This window comes from Parus major, chromosome 21 (assembly GCF_001522545.3).
Source record: "Parus major isolate Abel chromosome 21, Parus_major1.1, whole genome shotgun sequence".
Classification (NCBI taxonomy): domain Eukaryota; kingdom Metazoa; phylum Chordata; class Aves; order Passeriformes; family Paridae; genus Parus; species Parus major.
The window spans coordinates 5,817,946-5,829,600 of NC_031789.1; the positions used below are offsets into that span (position 1 = coordinate 5,817,946).

Here is an 11,655-nt window from a genome sequence, read left to right on the forward strand (position 1 = left end):
TTTTTGTGTGTTTTTATGCGGTTTTGTGTGGTTTTTTGTGCTTTTTTGGTCTGTTTTTGTGTGTTTCTATGTGTGTTTTCCCGGCTCTCAGCAGTGATGGGGGATATCGAAGGCAAATAGGGCTGGTTTCCTACAGGTTGTTGTTTACCACCTTACTCGTGTTTTCTGTCTCTCCTCAGGAAAAAGTTTGGCCTCTCCTCGAGTCTTCGGCCAGATCCTGGAAAACACTTGAAATGGCGGCTGTAAAACCAGGGAAATTCTCTCTTTTTGTGCCTCCCACGGATCTGCTTGTGGAGTAATTTTCTCTGCGGTTTTGGGACCTGGAGTAGGGTAAAAATGCCTGAGATCAAAGTCACTCCCTTGGGTAAGTCCAGCCTAAAATCGCCTTGAAATACAAACACTGAAAACCTGTTGGATTTGGTATTCAGGGTAATATTGGCCAGGCTGCTGGAGCAGTGCCCTGATTTGTCCTGTCAGCATCTCTCTGCCCTCCATTGGTTTTTCCGGTGACAGTTATAACTATTTGGATTAATTAATCAGGATTAATGAATTCGTTCTGGTAAAGGCACTGTGGTATTGTGATAGAACATTAATTCACCTACCAATATTTCTCGGTTTTCTGTGTTTAATCTTTTTTTTTATGGATTCTGAAGTGAGAGGCAGAAGATGTGCTGAGCAGAACTGCTTTATCCTCATGGATAGTTTTCGGGCTTGGTGTGGGTTTAAATTAATGAAGCTTAATGAGGGCAGAGCTGGAAGTTGAGTTCTAATCCTTCCCAGATAAAGGATTTTTTCTCTTCCTCAAAACTGCAGTTGATCGAAGTTTGTGCAGACCTTTACCTATTTTTCTTTTGAAAGAGTTGCAGCTTTTCCCAGAGGTGTTTTACTGGTATTTTAGTACTGTTTTACTGATGTTTTGCTGGTGTTTTATTGGTGTTTTGCTGGTGTCCAGGTGCTGGGCAGGACGTAGGCAGGAGCTGCATCCTGGTGTCCATTGCTGGCAAAAACGTGATGCTGGACTGTGGGATGCACATGGGCTACAATGATGATGTGAGTGTCCCCTGGGCCAGCTCCAGCCATCCCCCCCGTCCCACAGTGTCCCCTGGGCCAGCTCCAGCCATCCCCCCCGTCCCACAGTGTCCCCTGGGCCAGCTCCAGCCATCCCCCCCGTCCCACAGTGTCCCCTGGGCCAGCTCCAGCCATCCCCCCCGTCCCACAGTGTCCCCTGGGCCAGCTCCAGCCATCCCCCCCGTCCCACAGTGTCCCCTGGGCCAGCTCCAGCCATCCCCCCCTGTCCCACAGTGTCCCCTGGGCCAGCTCCAGCCATCCCCCCCTCTCCCAGGTGCATTTTTGAGCTCCTCTGTCAGCCACTGCTGGAGCTGGACTATAGCAGAGTTGCTCTTTCCCCTTAAAAATCTCCCTTCCTGCCCAAAATGTCCCTTCAAGTATTCCATGAAATGCCACCATCTAGCCCTTCTTTCCCTAGCTCGTGGGCTTTGGAAAAATGTTTATTAATGCAGCTGCGTGGGTTTGGACCCTCTGTATTTCCTGTGAGCAGGAATCCTGCCCTTAGCTTTAGGGCACTTCATTCCATGTGGGATGCTCACTACATTCCTGATGCTCCAGGAAGAGAGGACACTCCTGATTTTGGGTTCCCTGACACAGCAGGAAAGGAATAATGGCACAAATATTCTGTAGGATTCTGTTCAAGCAGTAAATGTGCTGTGACAGGAAAGCTTTGGGGCTTTGTGCCGCAGAAGCAGGATGTGTTCAGCACCTGTTTTACTTGGAAGATAGAATATATTTATGAAAGGCTCAGTTCTCTGTCTGCCCCTTCCTTTCTGCCTCTTCCTGCAAACAAAAGCTGCTGGTGCTGCCTGGAGAGGGCTCAGCACATTCCCAGAGTCCCAGGCCCTTCCCTCCATGTTTTTGCGGGATCAGTGATGCATTCCTGATGGATTGCCTGTTTTCCCATGGCTGCAGAGGCGCTTCCCTGACTTCTCCTACATCACCCAGAATGGAAGGCTGACTGATTTCCTGGACTGTGTCATCATCAGGTGAGGCACCTTCCTTGTCCCAGCTCTTTTAGTGCTGTCCCCTGCTATCCCAAACACTTCCCAAGCCCATCCCTCATATTTTTCATATTCATATTCTGTCATATTCTTCATGCTTTTTCCATGTCCTGCAGAGCTTCAAAAGGTCTGGGAACCACCCAAGCTGAATCCTGTGTAACCATTGTGAGTTGGTTTTTTTTAAAAATTTAATTTAATTTTTAAATTTTGCAGCCATTTCCACTTGGACCACTGTGGGGCTCTGCCCTATTTCAGTGAGATGGTTGGGTACGATGGCCCCATTTACATGACCCACCCCACCAAGGCCATCTGCCCCATCCTGCTGGAGGACTACAGGAAAATCACCGTGGATAAGAAAGGGGAAACCAACTTCTTCACCTCCCAGATGATCAAAGACTGCATGAAGAAGGTGGTGGCTGTGCACCTCCACCAGACAGTGCAGGTGAAGGGGCTTTGCTGGTGTTGCAGGAGGCAAAAAAACCCCAATTTTAATTGAAAATATTGTCATTAATGAAGGATTTTGCTGTTGGGGTAGGTGGATGAGGAGCTAGAGATCAAGGCCTACTATGCAGGCCACGTGCTGGGAGCTGCCATGTTCCAGATCAAGGTTGGCTGTGAGTCCGTGGTGTATACTGTGAGTATGCCCAGGTTTAGAATTATTTCTCTCTTTTTATCTAGAAATATTCCCAGATATTTATAGATCCCTCCATTGGCTCAAAAATACCACTGGGTTTCTCTTCTTCCCTCAGGGTGATTATAACATGACACCAGACAGACACCTGGGGTGAGTAAAAAGCTGAATTTCTGTGAGTTTTGAGGATTTCTGACTGAAGGATTTCAGCACAGCTTCTGTTAATAGTAGGAGCTTATCAACTTTAATTCTTTGGAATATTTAATGATATCTCTTCTGGAAATAGAGATGCAATTTTAAATTGTGAGAGTGAAGATATTTACATTAAACCTGCCAGATAGACCTTAATGTAATCTGAATATTCACATTCATCTGTTTTTAGGGCTGTAGTTGGATTTCAGTGTTTGAAATGTTTTTTTCCTGGTGTTTTTACTTTCTAAGAGATTATTAATCACAAACTTCAACGCTTATGTGTTATAACATTATAAATCTACCATATATGTATTTTCATTGGCATATATGAGAGATGTGTAACATCCCTGCTATTCAGATGAATATTTTAATTCATTTAAAACTGGATAAATGTTGCTTTTCAAGGTCTGTAATTTCAGTTTTGAGCTGGAATAATTAAAGCTGTCACAGAATTCCCAAGACACACTTTATTCTCATTTCCTGTGGACACAGTGACATTCCCAAGCCAGCTTGGAGACCTTCAGATTAAAAATGCCAGAAACCATTTCCTAATGAGATTTTTGATTGAAATTCCCTCTGTTCAGAGCTGCCTGGATTGATAAATGCCGCCCTGATCTGCTGATCAGTGAATCCACCTATGCCACCACCATCAGGGATTCCAAACGCTGCAGGGAAAGGGATTTCCTGAAGAAAGTCCATGAGACTGTGGAAAGAGGAGGGAAGGTACAGTGGCCTCTCCCACAGATTTGTTGCTCTCTACAAATCCTCAACAGTACCAACAAATCCTGATTTCATATCCTCCAGGAGAGAAATTCCCCTCAGTGCAGGCAGAGCTGAGCCTGTGCCTTTCATTCCAAACTGCAAAACATTCCTGGGAATTGGAAGACTATCAAGAAGTGAGAGGGATTTGTTTAGAAATAATAGTCACAGTGCATTTTATGCTGTTTGGCTTTCCCAGACTCTGAATTCCATCTCTGTTCCAGGTTCTCATCCCAGTTTTCGCCCTTGGACGTGCCCAGGAGCTTTGTATTTTATTGGAAACTTTCTGGTGAGTGCAGCCCAGGCATGCCCCACCTGCTTTTTGGGATCTTCTGTGTCTGATGAATGTTGAAAGTGGCAGGAATTTGTCTGTAGTGACAAGAAGGGCACTAAAACCTGCATGGGGGTGTAGCATTGTTAAAATACTGATTTAGGGCTCATGAAAATAGGGAAATACACCCAAAAAAACCCAACCTTGGGACATTCCACAGCTTTCTGGATAGCCAGGATTTACTTTACCCCTCACAGGTCACTTCTTTTGCAGGGAAAGGATGAACTTGAAAGCTCCAATTTACTTTTCCACGGGCCTGACAGAGAAGGCCAATCATTATTACAAACTCTTCATCACCTGGACTAACCAGAAAATCCGGAAAACTTTTGTGCAGAGGAACATGTTTGAGTTCAAACACATCAAAGCCTTTGACAGAGCCTTTGCAGACAACCCGGGGCCTATGGTAGGTGGGTGCTGGTGAGGGACTGGGGGTCTGGCAGCTCTTTTATTCCAGTGTGATCCCAAATCCTGGTGGGAAAAGCATCCTAAGCATCCTCCACCCCATCAATCCCACATAAAAACCTGTGTGGCCAGGCCATCTCTGTAAATATTACATCTCTTTCTGGTTTTATTTCATTAAAGGTGAAACACCCAGAGAAAATGAAAATTCAAACCAGGATTTTCTTTTCCACACAATCTTTTATTGCTGCTTTAATTCTGGTTTGTTTGGTACCATTAAAAAACCACTCTGAGTTTTCCATCAGACACTGGGAATGCTCACAAATACTTCCTAAAACAGGGAATATTGTTTTTATTTTCTAAAACAGTGGGTCAGACCCTGGGAATTTTAGACAGAGTGGGAAGAAAATCAAACAGCAAAAATCCATATTTGTGCAGTGTTGGTGATGGGTATTGATGGATACTCTGCACAGTTCTAAGATATTGCTATAAATCATGGAAAAAATGGTTTTCTATAGTGATTTATGGCACATCTTTGACTTCCAGGTAGTGTTTGCAACCCCTGGAATGCTCCATGCAGGACAGTCCCTCCAAATCTTCAGGAAATGGGCAGGGAATGAGAAGAATATGGTAAGAAATTGGGTTTTTTTGGGGTGATGTTTTATGTTGATGTGAGTTAAAAGTACTGAGATTGTAGCAAAGCTTTTCCTGAGGAGCTGGAATTAAAGGACACAAGTCGTCTCTGAACCAGGACATTCAAGCTCTAAATTTGTGACTATTATGATGATCAAATCCATGGAATTGTTGATTTTCCTGTTCTTTTTTCCCAGGTGATCATGCCTGGCTACTGCGTCCAGGGAACTGTGGGCCACAAGATCCTCAGTGGGCAAAGGAAGCTGGAGATGGAAGGAAGACAAATGGTAAGTTGGGTTTTCAATTTCCAGCACTGAAAATACCTCAAAATAATCTTTGGATTTGGAGTTGCACTTGGTTTGTTTTTTTTCCCTTTCACTTTAGCAAAGTTGCATTTGCGTTTTTTTCCCTTTTTGCATTAATTTCTACCAAAAAACTTTGAGGAGCCCTTTGCTTCTACCATAAAACTTTCAGGGGCACTTTATGCTGTTTAATAATGAGTCCTAATGAGGCAAATAGGTAAAATTGATAAACGATAAATTTTTAAACAGATTTGGGTAACAGATTTTGACCTTCAATATTTGCTTTGTTCATGTGACAAATATTGTCTGAAATGGGGCAGTTCAAGCCTTTAAGTTATGACAGCTTTTTGTTAAGAGAATTTAGGTTTTCTCCTTTGTCCTCTTAAGTAAATTGAGAGGGTTCTGGGTGTGCTCCAAAGGAATTTCCAACTTCTAAATCCTGTGCTCTGCTCCTCCCAGCTGGAAGTGAAGATGCAGGTGGAGTACATGTCCTTCAGTGCCCATGCCGATGCCAAGGGCATCATGCAGCTGATCCGCCAGGCTGAGCCCAGGAATGTGCTCCTGGTGCACGGGGAAGCCAAGAAAATGGAGTTCCTGAAGCAGAAAATCGAGCAGGAATTCCGTAGGTATCCATGGGAGGGGAGGGAATGGCATCAGAGCTTGAAAATCACGTTTTTCTTCCCTCGGTGTGGTTAGGTGTGGCATTTACAGCTCCCCTCAAAGAACAGATGCCTGTAACATCTTAATCAGCATTAATTAAGCCCAGTTAATTGCAGTGACCCCCTTGGAACTGAAGTTTTGTTGCTGCTGTTTCCTTTGCAGATGTCAGCTGCTTCATGCCAGCTAATGGAGAGACCACCACCATCCTCACCAACCCCTGCATCCCTGTGGACATCTCCCTGGGCCTCCTCAAAAGGGAAACAGCCATAGGTGATACTTCCCACCCCCAATTTTCCTCCCTGCTGCTGCTTTTTGTAGTGCTGCTGTTGGTAGAAAGCTGTACATTTATATTTAATAACATTTAAAATCAATGTGCACACCCTGCCTGGTTTGCTACCCTTGAGTGCTTGTAGCAGCTTGGTTTGGGAAAGCTGGAATTACTTTTATAAACTGAATTTTAGAAAAATAATTCTTCCATCAGGAAGTGCTCTGGGAACAGAGGGAGTTGCTCTAAATATTATTGCTTAGGTGTCAGTATTTCTGATAATGGTTAAACACCATTGATGCATTGAACAGATAAGAGAAGAAAGGTGCAAAATTCCAATGTCTGAACCTCAGCAGGGCCTCAATGCCCCAGCCTCAGTCTTAGAGCACTTTTGGGTGAAAAAGCAGCACCTCATGTGTTTTTCTACCCCTGGCTTTGCTTTAGGTCCTTTACCAGATGCCAAGAAGCCAAAGCTGATGCATGGCACGTTACTCATGAAGGACAACGTGAGTGAAAGAGTCCTTGTGCTTGACTTGTGTCCTCTTGGGGTGTTTTGTGACCTCTCAGGGTGGTTTTTTGTGCCCTTTCAGAGTGTTTTGTGGCCTCTTGGTGTTTTGTGCTCTCTGAGGGGGTTTTGAGCCCTCTGAGGGTCTTTTGTGCCCTCTGAGGGTGTTTTGTGCCCTCTGAGGGGTGTTTTTCATGTCCTCTGTGTTTTGTGCCCTCTGAGGCTGTTTTGTTTCCTCTGAGGGTGTTTTTTTGGTATCCTCTGAAGGTGGTGTCAAGTTTTTAGGTGCACAAGGAACCCAAATCACGATGAGCAGTTGTGTTTCCTCACAAAGAAGATGCCTCATCTTCAACCTCATCTTTATTTTCAAACATCACTCCCCTGCTAAAGGTTAAACTGTCTTCCAGAGACCAACCTGATCATGTTAAATATTTATTTATTAATTATTATTTAGCTGGATGTCCCAGCCTCGGTCGCCCTCAGCAGTGACAAACACGCAGCAATGTTTCAGCATGGAAAGGGAACAGTCTTCCCTGCTTCCTCTGACCACAGGGCAGCAACACAACTCCACAAAGCTCAGAGGACTGCTTCTCCATGGATTTATCCCTTTTTCCCCATAGAGTTTCCGGCTGGTTTCCCCTGAGCAGGCCTTGAAGGAGCTGGGGCTGGCAGAGCATCAGCTGCGCTTCACCTGCCGTGTCCACATCCAGGACCCACGCAAGGAGCACGAGACCGTGCTCAGGGTCTACAACCACCTCAAGGGGTGAGCTCTGCTTCCCTGGCAAGGGTTTTTAATCCCTCAGGATTGATGGAGTTGATTTTTTATCCCGCAGGATGGAGTTGATTGTTCCCAATCCAGGCAGCTCAGCTGTAGCACAGGCAGCCTGTCCTTTGAGCTGGCAACAGCAGAACCTTAAAAGTTGTTTTTCCCTCTGTGCATTTGCCGCATTCTGAGTTCTTTGCTCAGAGCAGGGCTCAGGTTGGAGCTGTAGAGCCTGGGATAAATTCTGCAGGAATCATTTCTGCAGGAAATCCTCTATGATTAATGGAAACACCAGAATGCATCAGTGTTTAATAAGTGCATCAGCCCCTTTTCCCTTCCTTGGGCTCAGACACAACCAAGAGAGGAACAGGCTGGGATTTGGGATGAAGACCCAGGGGTGACCCAGCATTCCAGAGAAATGCCCTGTCTCCTCTCTCTGCAGGATCCTGAAGGATTACTCAGTGCAGCATCTCCCTGATGGCTCCATCACTGTGGAGTCCATCCTGATCCAGGCCACGGCGCACTCGGAGGATCAAGGAACCAAAGTCCTGCTCGTGTCCTGGACTTACCAGGTGGGAATTCCTCATTTCTGACCTGAATTCCTTCCATCCCAAACCATTCCTTCACTGAGGAATCCTTCCTCCTCTGGCTTTGAAGGAGTTTGGAAAACAAGGGGAATCCCTGCTGTTTTATGACCATCTGGGGTTGAGCAGAAATGGTTTAACAGGAGCTCTCTGGGCCCACTGAAGCAGAGAACTTCTGGGGTAATTCCACTTCCAGTTCAGTTCTCTCTGTGTTTTGAGCTCTACTGAGTATTTCAGGTTGTATTTCTTACTTGGAAAGTTTAAAGCAAGTAGACAACTCTTTCTGATCTTAACATTCTTTTATTTGACCGTCATCCCATCATCTTCACTTTTTGTGGCTGGATTATTAAACTCTTTCTTGACAGCAAGGAAATGCCTTTGGAAGGCAAAGCAATAAAATCAGTTTATTCCTTGACTTCAAGCAAAAATGGGGCTTTTCCTCAAAGGAAACCCCTCAGGTCCTTTGAGAAGTAGGAGTTTCACACCAATAGTTTGTTATTTGTGGATTGTTTCAATTTTTAAACACAGTTCACATTAGATCTTGCAAGGTCCAGGAATTCTCTCAGTCCATTTCTAGGTACCAAAATTGAATTTACTGCCCCAAATAGGACAATCACAGGAAGATTTTGTTCTCATCCTATTTTTTTTTATCCCTTTTAGGATGAAGAGCTTGGCAGTTATCTCACATCCCTCCTGAAGAAAGGGCTGCCCCAGAGCACCCCCTGAGAGCAGAGCCCAGCCCAGGGTGGGTCACAAAGTCAGATTTTATTTTGTTTACGCTGTCAATGCTTTTTTGTGCTTGGTTTTAATAAAAGAATTCCAGTGTTTGTCAAATTCCTGCAGTGACAGGCACCAGCACTGGGATTTTCCCCCTTGGAAAAAACATATCCAGGGAATCAAGAACCTATTTTGAGACAGACCCGAGGAGCAATTTTTGACTTGTTTACACATTAAAGTAAAAGTTACTCAGTGTTCTCCCCTCCCACAGCTGATTTCCCTTAAAAACCCCTCAGTACTGCCTGAAACAATTAAAATTCAAAGCATAAAAGCATCACAGAGCCTATAGAAAGTAAAAATCCCTAAATGTGCTGATAATCAAGCAGCAAAACTTCTTTAATTCCCCATCTTTCCCTCTGGGCCAGCTGCAAGGAGCCTCCAATCCATTTTTTTACCTTTATCCATAATTGTGCTTGGCTGATAAAACCAATCCCTCTCCAGTGCTGGGAGGATTTCCCACAGCCTAGAAATGGGATAAAAATAGCAATTTCTGCTAAAGGTAAAGGATTATTTTGGGCTGATGCTCCTCTGGGGCTCTCACAGTCCCAGGATTTCCCCCAAACCCTCCCAGGGAACACAGGGATTGTCATTTTCCAGAGTTTAGAAAAGTTGGAGCTGATTTTCTCACCAAGATTTTAAAATTGCTTTGAGCTAAGAGCAAAATAGAGGGTGGGAGAGGCCAGAGGCCAACCTGGGCTTTTAACAGTAATTAGTAAGAGGTGTCCAATCAAGGACAAGCACCTGGGCACAGGGTGAATTTTAGGCTGAACTTGGAAATTCAGATCCTGATTTTTGTTGATCTGCTGCTCTCAGAGTGATGTTTGAAGGAGCAGAACTGAGCCTGTGCCTCTGTTATACCCAAACCCCACATCCTCTGGAATAAACTCGGTTCTAAGCAGGTTTTAAACCAGGCCTGTGGTTTTCTGGTGCCTCAGAAATGCCCACAAATGAAAAAATCTCTCCAGAGTCTCACGTTTCATAGGGGATGGAAACTCAGCAATTCTCAGAAACCACGTGGGGGCTGTTAATACAAGAAAAGGGGGGAGGAAAGGTCAGAGAGTTGTGTTTATATCACCAAATGTCAGTGGAAAAAAGAACTTTGGACACTTAAGACCACACAGTGCAAAGAGCTGGGCTGAGTGTGTGGGGAGAGGAGCTTGTTTACCACTGACTGCTAAATCCTGGGATTTATCAAATATCTGCTGCCTTCAAAACCTCCATTCATCAGTGTCCAGCTTGAATCCACAGCCTGGAAATCCTGGAATATTCCCTGGGAAGCCAAGGCATGATGAGAAGCCCCTATTTGGCTGTGGAATGTGGGCAGCAGCCTGTGAGGCAGCAGGAAAACAGGGAAAAGCCCAGCAGGGCTGCCTGGATCCAGCAGTTTCCTGGATTTCCTTCAAATCCCCCACTTCCTGGGATGTGCTGTTTCCCAGGAAACAGCCCCAAGTTCTACCAACCCCAAAATTCAACAGATTGAGCCCAAAACATCCCTGAACACAAACCCAGGAGTGCTCTGGAGGCCTATCCAAGGCTCTGGCTCCCCCAAGGATTGTCCATTTTCTGATCAAAATCTCCATCTGCTTTAACAGCCACCACATGGGAAAAAATAAAAATGGGTTTTCCAGGCTTGTTTTGAAGGAAATAATCAGAAATATCAGCTCTGTGTGTACCTGGAGTGGATCAGCTGGTTCCATCCCCCGTGGATTTTCCTTTCATGCCTCTGCCCGGACTTGCAGCCCCAGGAAGGGTCCCCAAAATTGTGATCACAGATGGTGAACACCCTCTTGGACCTGAGGCTGAGCCTGAAGGGGCAGTGCCAGGCTCTGCTGGAGGAGTGGAAGTGGTACAGGAGGGGGTTCAGGCAGCAGCTGCAGCTCGCCAGGGCCTCGGTCACCCTCTGGATCTCGGGGATCAGGCTGGGGAGCGGCTCCTCCTGGATCCCCCGCAGGAACTGCAGCAGCTGGGTGAGGTGCTGGGGCAGGAAGCAGAGGGCACAGATGCCCAGCATGATGGAGATGGTGCCCAGGGCCTTCCTCCTGGCAGCTCTGCGCCGGCTCTGCCACACGCTCCTGGCCACCAGTGGCAGGCCCAGCAGGATGATGGAAAATGGGACAGCCACCCCAAAAATGAAAGCCAGGATGGTGTGAGGGGCTGTGGGGTGAGCCCAGCTCCCAGGGAGGTTCCCAAAGCAACTCTTCACCCCTCTGCTGTGCAGCACAAGTGGGACAGTGGCAGCCAGGGCCACCACCCACAGGGCCGTGGCCACCAGCATGTAGTGGGTGGCCCTGAACTGGATGGAGGTGAAGGGGTGCAGCACTGCCAGCCACAGATCCAGGCCGAGGCAGCCAAAAAAGGCAACGCTGAGGGACACGTGGAGGCAGAACAGAGCCTGGGTGACCCTGCAGGCCGTGTCCCCAAAGGTCCAGGTGTCCCCAAGCAGCTGGGTGTGGATCTGGAGAGGCAGCACAGTGAGGAACAGAGTGTCCAGCAGGGCCAGGTGCAGCAGGAGGACGTAGGAGTGGGACAGGGGCTTCATTCTGCAGGACAGCAGGGACAGGGACAGGGCATTGCCCGCCAGCCCCAGCACCAGCACTGCACTGTAGCTGACAGCAAACAGGGAGTGCTGCAAATCTGCCCCCAAAGCGCCTCCAGAGCTGGCTTTTGTCCCATTGGAAATTGGGAAATGTGTCCCATTGGAGACTCCCTCAGCCCAGGAAATCCCTGCCATGGTTCCTGCTGGAGAGCAGGAATGATTCCCTCCAGGAATTATTCCCTTCAC

At 46.5% G+C, this 11,655-nt stretch overlaps 2 protein-coding genes across 2 annotated transcripts; one reads left to right on the forward strand and one right to left on the reverse strand.

The window, feature by feature from the left end:
• The first annotated feature begins 146 nt into the window (after nt 1-146).
• INTS11 (integrator complex subunit 11) lies at nt 147-8,999 on the forward strand. The gene is made up of 17 exons (XM_015648456.3): nt 147-364; nt 953-1,050; nt 1,984-2,057; nt 2,286-2,514; nt 2,608-2,706; nt 2,822-2,856; nt 3,480-3,618; nt 3,879-3,943; nt 4,199-4,388; nt 4,931-5,014; nt 5,215-5,304; nt 5,779-5,941; nt 6,142-6,249; nt 6,689-6,750; nt 7,370-7,512; nt 7,955-8,084; nt 8,757-8,999. Exons 1-17 carry the CDS (start codon nt 337-339, stop codon nt 8,820-8,822), a joined length of 1,803 nt encoding a protein of 600 aa, XP_015503942.1. The 5' UTR covers nt 147-336; the 3' UTR covers nt 8,823-8,999.
• Nucleotides 9,000-9,878: 879 nt separating this feature from the next.
• Nucleotides 9,879-11,627, reverse strand: LOC107213718 (P2Y purinoceptor 2-like). The gene has a single exon (XM_033519220.1). The coding sequence runs from the start codon at nt 11,602-11,604 to the stop codon at nt 10,531-10,533; it is 1,074 nt and encodes a 357-aa protein (XP_033375111.1). The 5' UTR covers nt 11,605-11,627; the 3' UTR covers nt 9,879-10,530.
• Between the last annotated feature and the right edge of the window lie 28 nt (nt 11,628-11,655).